The sequence below is a fragment of the Barbus barbus genome (genome assembly GCF_936440315.1).
Source record: "Barbus barbus genome assembly, chromosome: 26".
NCBI lineage: Eukaryota > Metazoa > Chordata > Actinopteri > Cypriniformes > Cyprinidae > Barbus > Barbus barbus.
Genome location: NC_136754.1, coordinates 29673557 through 29689538, shown reverse-complemented (window position 1 = coordinate 29689538; position 15982 = coordinate 29673557). Strand labels below are relative to the sequence as shown.

General features: G+C 37.4%; 1 protein-coding gene across 1 annotated transcript in view; it reads left to right on the top strand.

Moving 5' to 3' along the window:
- LOC306845633 (voltage-dependent R-type calcium channel subunit alpha-1E-like) overlaps positions 1 to 15982 on the top strand; it is a gene marked incomplete at both ends in the record, with an annotated part of 89187 nt that overhangs the window by 48955 nt on the left and 24250 nt on the right. The window contains 10 exons of the mRNA XM_079378537.1: positions 288 to 357; positions 541 to 658; positions 844 to 911; positions 1204 to 1271; positions 5271 to 6008; positions 7222 to 7496; positions 10523 to 10691; positions 10806 to 10935; positions 11046 to 11105; positions 12169 to 12275. Coding sequence (XP_079234663.1) covers positions 288 to 357; positions 541 to 658; positions 844 to 911; positions 1204 to 1271; positions 5271 to 6008; positions 7222 to 7496; positions 10523 to 10691; positions 10806 to 10935; positions 11046 to 11105; positions 12169 to 12275 — 1803 coding nt within the window. The remainder of the gene's footprint in view (positions 1 to 287; positions 358 to 540; positions 659 to 843; positions 912 to 1203; positions 1272 to 5270; positions 6009 to 7221; positions 7497 to 10522; positions 10692 to 10805; positions 10936 to 11045; positions 11106 to 12168; positions 12276 to 15982) is intronic.

Below are 15982 nucleotides of genomic sequence, written 5' to 3'. Positions count from 1 at the left end.
AGTGCACCATTAGACCTGCCAGAAACAGCAAAGACACTGATGCTGCATGACATATTGTGAGAGATTTATATAAGGTACATTGTGACCCGCTGAATAGTTGACTAGTGAAACTGCATAGCTCTAACATACACAGATGTAAACTGCCACTGGCTCACCAGAGTGACGTGTCCGTGCTTCAAGCTATAACAAATGGTTATTTATGCAATCTGGATGCTCACAAGGATAAAATAACAAACACAAATGTCATTTTAACTAAAGCCATTAAAACACTTCTTTCTCTTGCACAGGTTCATCTTTGAAGATTACACTCCTACTAATTTTGACACGTTTCCGGCTGCCATCATGACCGTCTTTCAGGTAAGACTCCACAGATCACTGTGCATGTAAACATAGTAAATCCTTTTGAATCATAAAGCTTATGTTCACCTTCAGCTTAATTATATCATTTAGTATGAGTACAAAAATGTGTTGAATTGACACTGCAAGACTTAACTTTTTTATTATTTAAACTGCTTTTTTTAATTGATTAATCTAACATAGATACTGACTGGAGAGGACTGGAATGAGGTGATGTACAATGGGATTCGCTCACAAGGAGGGGTGCAGTACGGCATGTGGTCCTCGATATACTTTATTGTTTTAACCTTGTTTGGGAACTGTATCCTTTTTAGCTATAACTACATTTATGTGCAAAAAAAAAAACTTATTGTTTTTATATCATATGTATTGGTCTATATTGATTTAATTTTGTTGTTGCACATGAAAACAGCTTTGCAAGCAAGTGAAACTTGTAATGCTCATTCCATTCAAATCTACCCAAATTCTTGACGATGCTGTGAACAGATACATTGCTCAATGTATTCTTGGCTATTGCTGTGGATAATCTAGCCAATGCACAGGAGCTAACCAAGGTAAGACAAAGAAAATAGCACATTACAGTTGTCTAATAAACATGTAATATTTTGCAATAACACTGTTGGTGTACCAGTAATAATCCCAAAAATAATAGCATATTATGTATGTTTCTAATTAGCATACCGTTAATTATGCATCCAGTGCATTCACGTTTGTGTGAATTTTATAAATATAAATATATATATATATAAAATTAGTATTCATGCACTTAATTAATAGTAAGTGCATAGTGTATATTCATAGTGTATGCTTTAAGGTAGATATACTGAAGAGTAATTTTTGTGTTAGGAAGAAGAGGAGGAGGAGGAAGAGTTCTTCAATCATCGTCAAAAATCCAGAGAATTTGGCCTCTCAGAGTAAGTTTCTTTTCTCTTTTAGTCTGTCAAAACCTGTTTTTCAAATGAAGGATACAGTTTCATATCATGTGTTAAGAAGCTGGTAAGCATTCTAAGAAACTAACAAGAATTTGGTCTCGATTGCTGACTGTTGCCAATCTTCTTGTGCATAAGACATGCTTTTAAACCATTATGCCACTGTGCTACTATGTAATTTTTCAGACCCATCAAGCACATGAACAGAAGTGTCATATATTAATGTACCATTTGTCTGTCATGTTTTTTGATCAGTCTTGGTTCTGGTCAAATTTGCTAGGGAAGAACACATAAACACTTCAACTGGTAAACTTGAATGACTGGATCATTTTTGCATTGTCTTTAAATCTTGGTTATTGAGGGCGTAAGAATTTCATTATTTCTTTTTTAATCTTTAGTTGCTAGGAAACTCAAGTGCCTAAACCAAGGGGGAATAGTGTGTTTATTTTATAGAAGAAAATCAATATGATATTAGAGTGATTACAAGCTTTAGCTTGGTACAGTAGACAGTGCGGTTAAAAGTACATAAAGTCACAGAGTCAGTACTGAGCAGAGGTCTTTGAGCAACTTGAATGTACCTAAGAATTCTGAAGTCAGTAAACAGCTGAAATTGTTGTTTAGTGCCTTTTAGTCAGTTCTCCACTCCTCCACACATTGAAAGAAGTTCATATTTTCTCCATCAAGAGGGGCTTTTGCACCAGGTAGTTATAGGAACTCAGTTATAGGAACTGGCCACCGGGTTGGTCCCCCAAGAACTAAACTTTCCCCAAGGGCCACATTTCTGGTTGCATCCGCACCGCCAGTAGGAACTCTGAAGTGACTTGGTGACATGGCATTGGATTTCCTCCGTAGCGTATAGGTTGCAAAAGTGCCGGGACTTCAGTGTTGGTCTATCTATAGCTGTTTTCCATGTGCTTTTTAAAAATAGTGGGTGCCGGTGTTTTGTATGGCATGCATTATTGGTAGTTCCTATTCGGTTGGGTTAGATCCTCTGAAAAAGGAGCTACTTTAGTCCCCACAAAAGGCGTTTCTATAACTAAAATGATTTGCAGTTCCTGTGGTGCGAACGCACCAAAAAGCGGGTATTTCCACCAATAGTTATAGGAACTATGAAAAGATTCCTCCAGTGCGAAAGCCCCTTTAGCTTCTCTCAGTGTGTATACAGGAGCATTTGGGAAAGAAGGCATGGGACATACCCTGAATAAACATAAGCACCTTACTCAAAACGGTTGACTCGTGGTGGGATGTGAACCATCAAATGTCCAATGATCAAACCTGAGCTGAGTTTATTGTTTTTTGGCCAATTACTCTTCTTAGTGATCAGTTTGTATCCAAAACATTCTTGAATATACATGATATGGTTAATGTCATTCTTGGTGTTTTCACATATAGTTTGTTTGAAGAGAACCAAACCCAGTTCACTTAAAGTGAACCAGAGAGGGACCCTGCCAAAAGTGACCTCAGTCCTTTTGGTGTTCACAATCTAGTGGACTCAAAAGAGAACCCAGTTATTTTTTTGGTACTCTTCAGGAATGAAGAGATCTCAGAGCCCTTCTTTTTCACACCACAACTTTATAAGAACTCAGACCCCAGCTTTCTTTGCAGCAGTGGATTTTGGGTATCCAAGATGGCGGTTTTTTTTTTCACTTTAACGCGGCATTGTAGCGCGATTCTGTTATATCCCCTTTCCTTCATTTTTTGGGCAAACAAAAGAAACAGTTTTATGTTTTTATGGGTTGAGGAGAGTTGGCGTTTAATGTAATCATCTTTCTAAATTTCAATAAGTGCACAACTCTCCTCCTGGGACCACACAAGCCCACGACCTGCCATGGTGAAAAGTGTTTTTCTGTTGTTACATCAGTGACGTAACATGGCTGCAGGTATGGCAAGCCTCCATGTCGACACAAAACTCAAAGCGTTTTTTGTTTTCCAGTTCAGATCAGTAACAATACTTATATTCAGCAAACATTATCAAAGACAATATCAAAAAGGGCATAAATCAGGTAAATCAATGTAAGATTAAATAATGTCAGGAACTGAGTAAGAAAATGTCAGGATTTTTGCGCACCAATTAAAAAAAAATAGAAAGACTAGGAAATTAGGAAAATGGGTAGTGGCAGTGATACATAGAAACAGTTCAAGCTTTGTTTGGATGCAATCACAGCAATGCCTTCATATACTTTTGCTCAGTTGCATGGTTCTAATCAAGGTTGCATCATTCTAATCCGCAATGCTGACAAAACCAAAGTGAGCTTGAGTATCGTACTAAATCACATAAACTTGAGTGTCAACGATCCAGTGTGTGATTCTCTGGTGCTAATGAACATCCAAGTAGGTTCATTAGTTGTGAACTAGTGGAGAGCACAATGGCATCTCAGCTTGGCATCATATTCTCTCCAATAGTTGCAAAGGTAAGAAAGATCACAAAACCACTGAACCACTTATTTATGGTTCAAAATCGTTACTGTTCTGGCACATGTGATGCTTTAACACAAGTCTAAGATGCCAGTGTGGCCAGGTGTCTTGTAATAGTATATGTGCAGAGGTTTATGCTGTTAACAATCAACCAGGAGAATGTGTGTTTTGGGGTAGCCATATAAGCATGGCTTTATACTGCTCAAGTCCACATCCATTCTTCTACTAATAGGGCAGGAGTAGCCACCCCTGCTCCTGGTGAGCTATGTACCTTCTTGCAGACTTCAGTTCTAACCCTGCTTCGACACACCTGCCTGTAATTTTGAAACAACCCTCAACACCTTGATTAGCTGAATCAGGTCTGTTTTATTAGGATTGGAGCTAAACTCTGCAGGATGGTAGGTCACCAGGAGGTTGTTTACCACTGTTGTGGAGTTGTTTATATTAGATATTAGTTAATAGAAGCTTGGTTAATTTAACACTGTAGTCAGATTAAGTACAACAGTGCATCTTTTGTCTTCAGTGAAGATATTCATATTCTGGTCAGAGTGATATCTGGACAAAAACATGAAACGTTTTGAACAATGAAGAAACGCATCCAGTTGATTAGTTTCTCTTGTGTTATTATAGAAGTTGCTTCCATAATGACAGCAAGTTAGTTACTAATCTAATAAAGTAACTGTCTAGTCCCAAGTTTATTATATCATTATGAATTGAAAAGACAATGGTACAAAACAAAGGGCACATCATAATAGACTAACGAATGAATCAATTATCATTGCAGCATTAAGACATATCAAACTTTACTACCAAGAACACTGGACAAAAACTATCTCTATCTAAAACACCTATTACATTTCACACAAATGTGTGATGTGGCATTAATGGTATTGAAGTGCCAAAGAACCCTATAACTGTTTAAAATAGGGTTTCTCAATTCTGGCCCTTGGCGTCCAATGTCTACAGAGTTTATCTCCAACCCTGATCCAACTCAACTGCTTGTAACTTTTTTACTAAAACTGAAGACCTTGCTTTGCTTGTTCAGATGAGATTGATTTGGGTTTGAGCCAAACTCTGTAGGACAGTGGACAACGAGGGCCAGATGTGTGAAACCCCGGTTTAACTTTTTCTAGCTTTATGAGTTGACTTGTATGCAGTCTGCCAGTATGGATTGTTTGGTATGTCATATCTACAAATACACTAATGGCTTATTTTCAATTAATCATTTATTTGGTTTCATGGACAACAAAAGAATACGCATAATTGTAAGTAAATCTGTCTTTTTATCTGTCATGTCTGCCATTAACATTGCACTGTCCATCTCATTAACACTCTGAATAATCTGCTGACATCCTTTGTGCACTCTCTGATTTTCCTTCTTGTTTGTTTACTTTTATTATTCAAGATTTTTCCCCTGATTTCTCCCAAATTCCGTTTGATTTAGCCTGAATCGATAGCCATTGTTTTTATTCTAATTTCCTGATTTTATCACACACCCTTGTGAAATGTGAAATTTGCATGCTGCAAACAATATTCCTCTTGTGACTGAGATGTTTCACGTCCATGCAGAAGGAGACGGAGACCGTACTTGTACAGGAAGCGCGCCATCCACCGAGGACGACCGAATCCTGCAGAGGCAGAGGAGGAAGCCCCTGGGAAACAAGCGGAAGAGCAGCCCGTCAATGCTTTTGCTGGCCGCCGTGAAAGACGCAAAAAGATAAATATGTCCGTCTGGGAGCAACGGGCCAACCAGCTGCGGAAACGTCGGCAGATGGCCAGTCGTGAGGTGCTGTTTGGCAGTACCACAGAGGACCAGTTGGACACTCCAGTGAGTGATCATCACCAACAGAGCGGCATATCCCCAGAGACGAGCCCTTTAGACTTACCAGAATCACCAATGTCTGTGGGGATGCCCTTGCCAGAGCCGCCCATGTCTATCACCATTCCACTCCCTGAACCTCCAGAATCTGAGCCCTTGCCCCTGACGGGATCAGGAGTGGAGGACAGGCTGAGCGCCAATAATCATCATTCAAATACAGAGAGGAGGCATCGTGTGGCAAGGAAGTTTCGGGCTGCTGCCGCTGCAGGGGTGGTAGAGGGTGGGCGGCACAAACGCCACAGACATCGAGAGTCCAGATCAGAGGCCAGAAATGCGGAGCATCACCAGCAAGTTGGGTGCAGCGAGAAACAGGCTGAGGAGGGTGGGGACAAAATTGATGAAACACAGTCTAAAAACTTGATGCACATGTGCGAAACAGAAATAATCATGTCTGGCAAGCAAACTGAGAGTCAGGAGGAATGCCAAAGGTAAGAACAAGATCACGGCTTATTTTCTCAGTTGCTAGTTTACATTCAGTGATGACATTCTGCTAATGTCATGGTTTGGTGAAGTACTTAGCCTACTATTTTCGATAAATGTTACAATCCTGGGACAATTCAAGGCTGCGTTTCCCAAAAGCATCTTAAACCTAAATTGATCGTAGCTCCATTGGTTTCAATGCTTTTGGGAAACGCAGCCCTAGTTGAAAACACTTTATTTTGATGGTCTCATTCTGTTGAGTGTAAGTAACTTTGAAACTACACGTCAATCACCAGTAATTAGTAGTGCTGGTTATTAACTGAATACATGTAATCTGGACTATGTAATCATATTGCAAAAATTAAGTACTTGTAACTTGATTATATTACATTTTAAAATACTCCTAATCAGAATACAGTTACTTTTTTTTAATAGATTATTATGTATTGTTCACACAATAGCAATAAATTATTCACATTTTAATGATTCTCAGATTTTCATTTTCATATTTTAAATTTCCCTTTCTAAACATTCAGAGAGTGTTTCAGTTTAATGGACATTCAAACAAAGACCAGCCACTAGACAGACGGAGATCAGAGAGTCTACACTGCATTTGACCATTGGTTTTACAAAAGTCATTTAAATTTTAAGAAGCGTTTTCTCAACATTTCAATATTTTATCAATGGGATAAAAAAGTGAGGTCAAATGCAATCAGAAAGTAGTCAGATTATATTGTCTAAAATGTTTAATTTAATGAATTGTTACTAACTACAATTTTTGCCATGTAATTTGAAATCAGAAACAGATTACAATTTGTAAGTAATCTACCCAGCTCTAGTAATTAGAGTAGTAGAGTAGAGTATAAGTAGACTGTTAGGTTAGGGTTGGTGTTAGTAGAATAAGTTGCCATGTACTTGCAATGTTACTTATAGTCAGTAAAAGGTGTGTTGGGACCTTTAAAATAAAGTGTTAGGAGACATTAAGCAGATAGTCTACTAATACTCTAATGACTGCTAGCTGGCATGCCATTGCAAAGTTACTTATAGTCAACATAATGTCTAAAGATGAAGATCAAAATAAAGTGTTGATTTATGGCTGAATGGAATTTAGCTTTGTTTTTACAATTGATGTTTGCTAGGCACAACCCACAACAAAGTTATGAAACATATTTTTGTTATTTTATAAGATCAAGCATTCACACCTGTACATTTGTATTTTAGAGAGTTTGTGGGTGATGTGACTGGGATTTCCCAAGCATCTGGCCTTCAGGAGCTACAGACTGTCTGCACTGGAATGGAAGATCAAGCAGAAAGCCAGGAAACTCCATTTCTGAGGCACAAAGAAGAGTTTACATTAGAATCCAAGTACATGACAGGGGAAGTCTCAGACATTGAGAACAATGGCAGCTATCTAAACGAGGATGAGTGTATGACAGAAACCAGCATTAAACGAGAGACATCAACCCAGCCTTTGTTGGAAATGGCACCAATGACTGGTAATTGATCTGTCCACCCATCATGCATCCATCCATTCATCAGTGCATCCATCCGTCCATCTATCAGTGCATCCATCTGTCAATACATCCACCCGTCCATCAATGTATCCATCTGTCCGTCCATCTGCCCATCCATCCATCCATCCATCCATCCGTCCATTCATCAATGCATCCATCTGTCAATCCATTAATGCATCCATCTGTCCATCCATCTGCCCATCCATCAATGCATCCATCAATGCATCCATCTTTCCATCCATCCATCCGTCCATTCATCAATGCATCCATCTGTCAATCCATCAATGCATCCATCTGTCCGTCCATCTGCCCATCCATCAATGCATCCATCTGTCCATCCATCAATGCATCCATCTGTCCGTCCATCTGCCCATCCATCGATTTGTTCATCCGTCCATCCGTCTGTCCATTTCTTCCATGCATTTATCCATGCATCCGTCTGTCTCTCCATCTATCCATCCATCCTTCCTTCCATCCATCCGTCTATATGTCCATCCACCTTCTTCTTGTTTAATTGGTTCTTTACTGTGCAGAGTAGATTTTCTCTGGAATGGTCTTCTGGAGTATTTACCATTTTAAAAATTGTCCAAACCAAAACAGTTTGTTTTTCACTCTTTGCCATGACCAGTCACTTTTAAATCTTGTCCTGTGGTAACAAATAATTTTTTTTTTTTTTTTAAATTACAAACACTTCTGTGTCATGCATGCATAATGATGACATTATATGTAGAATAGCATGTCAAGCCATGGGGCATGGCAGTCTCCGAAAAGTAAGTGCCTTTTTGCATTCAGCACTGGTAATTTTAACTGAACAGACCTGTGAAACCCATTTCTATAACCAGATATGTATTATATACGATGCATGGAATGAAGAATGGGTTAGAAATTGAATTACTGAAATAAGCTGTTTTCAGCAATGAGGTGCCCATTTTGTTTGGTTCGATTTGCATAGCAGTTTTTCAGAGGAAGATGGTCAGAGTGCAGCAGTGTTGATTTATAGTGAAGTAGTTCAGCTGCTGATGGCTGAGTCCTGAAGGAGGGGTGGACAGCAGCCATTGATTCTGTTTGCAGAGCAGATAATTCACTAAAGTGAGGACACATTCATTAATAGAGACACAGAACTGGGTCATCAATGCCTGTGGCAATCTAAGCTTCTTCAGCTGTCTCAGAAAGTAAAGAGCAGTTTGGCTTTAGAGTATTCTGTTCCATTGCTTTAGTTGGCTTCGTGCTGGGTGTTGGGTGAAATCTAGGTTAACGTTCACTCTGCGAAAATCTACAGCAGAAGCCATTTACCCCCCCAAATCCAACATAAGATAAAAAAGAAAAAGTGACACTCAGTCCTAGACCTAGACCTAGAAGCTCCCGCTTCCTGTGACACATGAGGCAACCAAAGCGTTCCAGCGGGTATGGTTTTCTGCAGCAGAAGCCATTTACCCCCCAAATCCAACACAAGATAAAAAAGAAAAAGTGACACTCATTGGGATCAGGTTTATGGCTTCCAGCCTGTAATAAAAGCAAAAACCCAACTGCATCTCAGATGCAAACAATCACAGGTAATCGTGGTCAAAACCAAGGAGATGAATCCTATAAACTTGAATTTAATTTGTAAAGATATGTGAGAGAGAGTGCCTAGCAACAGACAGTCTAATTACACAACATATCAGACAGAAACATATAGAGCACTGACCATTCAGAAATAAAGTTTCATATGCTGAGGTCAATTCATGTTCAGAGAAAACCCAAACATATGTACTTTGAGACCTGAAACACACTTGCCAGTTATTTGCTGTCTATATATTTACTCTGGAAATCACACTCCATTCACAGTTTCAGAGCTAAAGCAACTCTGAAACCTTGTTGCAGCATGCAAAATCATTACATTTGATGAAGGACTTATTTTGTGACTGTATGAAAGTACTTATAAAGTATGCATGCATGCAGTATGACGACCCAGACATACTTCTATCATGTAGGCATGTATGCCATGTGTCCTACACCATCAGTGGTGATGCTTCCTTGGCATTAACAACTTCTTTCCTGTTGCCTCATGAGGTACTGTAGGTAGATAGGAACTACTGGGTCATCTGCTGTTTTGAATATAGCAAATTCGAACATGCTTCTTATTTCATGTACTGCTTTTTACAGTAGGGAAGAATGCATATTTGGACACGGGGGTGATAAGGTCCTACAATTAGAGATTTTCACAGGCTTTGATTTGACGCCCAAACTCTCCCTGTACCTGAGACAATTTGCCCTGATCCAACCTGATCAATACTGTCAAATTTTAAGATTGAAACCAACATAAACCCCAAAATTGCACACTCTCTTTAAATTTTATCTTACCTCAAATAACCTCTAGCCAATTAATCTCAAATACAAAAACATTTTGGTCTGGAAAAACCTTCTAAAATAAACGTTTCTGTAACAGAATCACATCTAAAAAACACACAATGAATAATTAAAGCATAAGGAATTCACAGCATTGCATTACAACACGTGTACGTTTTTTTAATGTTGTTTCAGGAACTTTTCACAAAGATAGTTTTCACGTGTTGTTTGTGTTAAATGTTAATGCATGTTTAACTGTTTTGTGTTATTTAAATCTCCAAAAGATTTTCAGATTTTGTTATGCATGGGTGGAGTGGCAGACCTTTATCTACAATTACTAAAAGGCTACTTCGATATATTGTGCATTACTTTCAGAACAACAAAATGAAATAAGTTCAAGAACAGTAGCCTTTAAAAAAAAATGCAGTGCATTTAATTTTCAGATGTCCTTGTTACAGTGCAATTATATATTGAAGTACTGAGTAATATTAATTTACAACATGTAGTTTCACAACATTATTATGAGGATTTCAGTTAGACATATCTAATTTCACTACTCATTTTGCCAGAAAGTTTGACTGTAATAGTATGCAAGTCAATAATTTTGTTTAGGATGGAAACCCTGCTGCAAATAAAATGCAGAATTATTTGTTTTGTACTCTTGATTTGACTCGTCACAGTCAGCTTCAAAGACATGGAGGCCTCTCACTCAGACAGAGCCGATGATGGTAACGATGACGACGACGATGACGATGATGATGATGATGATGCTGAGAATGGAGGTGAACAGTTGACTGCCCCTGAGCCCGACGTACCAGACAGCATGTTCATTTTCAAAAGCAAAAATCCGTAAGCTGCCATTTTTACATGATCCTACACCTTTAGCTTTTGTACCGTATACCATGTGTATGATAGAACAGGACAAATCTAACATCTAAATTCATGTTCTTTGTGTAACTGCAGTATCAGGAGGATCTGCCACTATGCGGTGACCCTGCGCTACTTCGAGATGACCATTCTCCTGGTGATTGTGGCCAGCAGCATTGCACTGGCTGCTGAGGACCCTGTGTGCACCAATTCAGAGAGGAATAAAGTAACCCATTACATTTCAGCATATTGCGGTCTCATATAAAGACTAACGTAATGACTGAGTATTTAGAATTTAAAACAACATTGTGACAGGTTTATTTACTGTGTTTGCAGGTTCTTCGATACTTTGATTATGTTTTCACTGGTGTTTTCACATTTGAAATGATTATAAAGGTAACAGCTTTCCTGCTTCAAACATTATTTAAATAGTTTTCATATTATAGGTGGTATAGGGATTTTTTTATTTTCAGCAAACTCATATAGCTTATACAGTCTAGTTTGGAGCTAGAATAGTCTCAAAATAAACATATTAACACAATAAGATCCATAAATGCATAAAGGAAAATATTGTATATTTTCAAATAACAATTAATATATTTATAAACAAATTGACATTCACAAAATGCATTTCATAAATGCAAAACTCATACAAGCCTGCACACAAAGTTTTGAATGTTTTAAATGTATAAAATGTTTGTTGAATCTGCATTAGCAAATTGTCATGTGTATGAATTGCCGTGTGAGAGAGAGAGAGTGTGTGAGAGTGTGTGTGTGTGTGTCTCTGTGTGTGTGTGTGCATATTTATGTGGTTTATGAGGACACAAATTTGTATAATGACATGGGTATGACAGAGGTATTACAATATGAAGGTGGTTTATGAGGACACTGCCTATGTCCCCGTAATTCAAAAGGCTTAAAAAACATACTAAATGGTGTTTTTTTTTTTATCTAAAAATGCACAAAGTCTCCTGTGAGGGCTAAGTTTAGGTGTAGGGTTGGTGTAGGGCAATAGCACACACAGTTTGTTCAGTATAAAAACCATTACGCCTATGGAGAGTCCCCATAAACCACAAAAACCAACGTGTGTGTGTGTGTGTGTGTGTGTGTGTGTGTGTGTGTTTTGAGACTTTAATGGCAGGTCTTTTTTCATTTGTGTTTCTGTCATACTCTTTTAGCCAATCAAATTTAAGCATCTCAATTGACCAATCATAACTCGCTGTGGGAATATGAAGCGTGTGTATACCTGGATGCATTTTGTAAATTTGGTTATGAATATATGAATTATTCTTTGTAGATATACACATTTTATTTTGTAATAATCTTATTCAAAACTTATTTGTATAAATATATACTGTGGGTGGACATAATATATATAATTTTATATATAGGTATAAAATACAGAAAATTATATATACTCCATATTCTGTATAATTGTGCATTATGCCATCTTATACAGATGATCGACCAGGGCCTCATTCTTCATGATGGGTCGTATTTCCGTGACTTGTGGAACATTCTAGACTTCATTGTGGTGGTTGGAGCTTTATTTGCCTTTGCATTGACGTAAGTATTACAAATGAGATCCATCTTCCTTGTGTGACTAAGCCAAGTTGTTTACATAAAGTCTGTTGTTTACATAAAGATTTATCTGGACTTTTTAGAGACATATGACAACGCCAGACTTCAGACCTCGGGTAACTTTCAACACAGGCTCATTTTTAAAAACGTGCCTACTTGCAAAACTCCAAAACTACCAATGCATACAAATTCACTGCAGTTTCCAGTTGCAAAGGAACTGTTGAGGCTGTAAAACACCAACAATGTTTGTGCTTGTTAACACAAATTTAACATTTTCATCACATATGTATGTGTATGTTTGGCTTTTCTGATGTAGTAAACTTGCTCGGTCGCTCACCTGGTACAGCATTGCACTTGCAATACAGAGCGCTCGGGTACAACGTTTTAGCATCACTCACCACACATTTCATTTCCGAACTGACCATGATACGCCAATAAGTTTCAGAAAAAAATAAACACGCTTTTTTTAAAACCACTCAGTTTGAAAATGCTGTGAAACATGCAAGAAGCATAATCTACATATTTGCAGAAATGTTGCAACAGATATGTTTTTTTCTGGTGAGCCTGGGTTGATCATTTTACTGTTTAATCTAATCTTACTGTGACCAGTTGATCAAATGTGTCCACAGTGTGTATATATATTTGTATATAAGTGTAAAATTTTTAAAAAATGTAATATAATTAATGAAAATTATATGAACCATTTATCACATCACCACAAACAAACATTATAGAAGCATATAATGCCCAATTACAACATAAACAACCCATTCATGTAAGGAAATGCAACTAAAAAAAATGTATCCTTTGAATGTAATGTAAAAGTGGATGGTGTGGATAAAGGGTTTTGCCACATGCATAAATGTAATTGCAATCTGGGCTTTGATTATGATACATTGTGCACTGGATTTGGCTTTGTATAAACTCTACAGTGTGTGCAAAATACAAGACTGCTTAAACCCAACCAAATATTACAGAAACAAACCAAATAAGAACAAAAGCAAGAGAAAAGCAACTGGGGAAGGGTGTAGAGTTAGAAATTAAGGGCTGAACAGTTGGTTATCTACCAGATATAGGTAAGTAGGTGAACTTCTATATTTGGATATTAATTGTGAGTTGAATATGGTTAATTAGTACTTTTATTGTACGGTCTCAGTGGATAACCAGACCTTTATTTTCCTGGCTGGAAGTCGACCATATGAACAGAGTTAGTTGCTATGCTATGCTACATTGGAAGAAAGCAGGATGTAATTTTAGTTCTGCTAATATTCTACCCAGTTTAGGCCACTCTACTCATTAATGACCCTCAGTCAGTGTTGTCAGATTGGGTCAAAGATTTTCTGTCCAAAAGCTCTGCAAAACCCACCCAAAACATTCACTGCCAAAATAATGTGATTGAATTGCATTGCCATATCAAACATGGTTGATAAGGAGCATTTTACCTCCATAAATCTAAACAGTAACAGAATAAAATGATCAAATGCAAACCAATTTCCCAGACAGGAGATCAATTTAACAGAAAAACAGAACAAAACATGGCAAATACAGTAAAAGAAAATAACAAATATGACCCAAACAGGTAGAAAATGTTAAGGTATGTCAAATATTTGAAACTGGTAGTCAACAGGTAGTGTATGCTATACTACTGTATACTAAACAAACCATAACCAAGTTCAGTGTCATCAACCAATCAAGCCAATTCAAGTTCAGACAAAACCCCCAGCATATTTGATTGAATTAAGCAATGTAATTAGTGCAACAAGCAAACTTTTTGATGAATGACAAAAATAATAATACGCTTACCTTTGTGTTGTGCTTTAATTTCAAGCAGAACAATGAGACTTGAGTCACTCTCCTTCTTTTTACTGTATAGCTACACATTAAATAGCAATCACTTGACTATACAGCTACAAGTTCAAAATCTGATCCCTTATTAGACTAAAAACCCATCACACATGAATCATCCCACTTGCGTAGATTCCTGCTGAAATTACTGCCATGAAAATTTGCTGAAGCAATATTAAATGTGTTGACAGCACTAGACTGAGAATAGTAAGTAATGACTGTCCTGCGTGTGGATGAGTTATTCAATAGATCAGGAAGGTTGGAGTCCAGAGAATCACACGTACTAACTTTTGTACACTATTCAGGCTAAACAGGTATAATAGGTCATCATTTAAGACCCACTGCTACAAAGCTGCTTAAAAGCTTCTTCACAGCGATGCCATAGAAGCACCATGTTTGGTTCTACAAAGTCAAAGGACCATCTCTTTCTTACCTTTTTATAATTATGGAACCATTTAGACAAAAAAGGTTCTTCTATGGCATCGCTGTGAAGCACCTTTATTTTTAAGAGTGTATGCAAAAAGTGTATAGCATATGACAAAGCAAAGAAACTCGCTCTTCTTTTTGTACGCCGCTTCATCGGTGAAACTCAGGCAATAGAAGAAGAAGCCGGTGGCGACTGCACTAGTGGAGGTGGTGTGTTGGCTATACGTGGTATAGACATATAAAGTGCAGTCTATGAATTTCATGTGCTTTCTTAATAGTGGGCCAAATCCTGGTCTATTTTTAAAGCATCTTGCGGGTTGATTCAGAGCAGGCTATGGGCCCGTGGGCTGGACTTTGGACGCCCCTCATTTAAGTTATATAAGTGATACTCTTGAATGCTTGATGCTTGCTAATATATTCTAAAACTGAGACGAAACTCACACATATATAGTTAGAATAGATGGTATAGTTTGGAGGAATATATGATCTTAAACATACATTTAAATAGCATCAAAAAAATAGATGGTGTCCTAAAATGAATAGGCTATTTGGGAAACCCTTGAGAGAAGCCTTAAATTCACGCAGTCCGAGTCTTATTAATGTGATCTGATAGCTGCCTATAGCATTAGACAAATGTACCAGATAATAAGATTTTGCTCAATAATTGATCAAAATGTTATGGGTCATTCTTATCTTGTTAAATGTGTTTGTGTTGTTATTCAAGGAAGTATTTCTATAAAAGGATTTTCATCATAAAACTACTCTGGTTCATTGTTTAATGGCTTTACACACTCTTGAGATGTTCATGTGTTCTTTCTCTTTTAATGCTTCTCTGTTGTTGTTGGGATTGTGTCTCTGTGGCTGCCAGGAATTTAATGGGGTAACAGCAGATGCTTCTCATTTGTCACATTGTCTGTCCATTTTAATATGAATTCAGTTCATCATTTATTTATGCGTGTTAATATCGTGATGTCTGATCCATGTTTGCATTTACTGACGTAACGTTCACTCATTTTCTAACTATTTCAGCCATGCCTAGACATAGGTTATGCATTAGGTGGCTGTCAATTTAACATTTATAGTATGATTCATTATTTAAATATGCAATTAATCATGCCTTTTTACTCATAAGTTCCATAATAAGAAATGTTCCTACCATCAGTGCAGTTCAAGCTTGAAGAGCCACTTCATGTTTTGTTCATCTGAATCATGTGAAATGCTTTGAATATTCAAATATTACAAATATTTATTTCATTGCATAGTAATAATGGGTTTAAAAATAATAAAACATATACGTTAATGCATGCAAAGTCCTTTGATGCATGTAAAGGGCATTATTAGTCTTTTTTGTGAGCCTGAACACTTAGGCTGTGGGTTCTTCCAGCACTAAACAGCATTTGTAGTTCATTTGTAGTACTTAG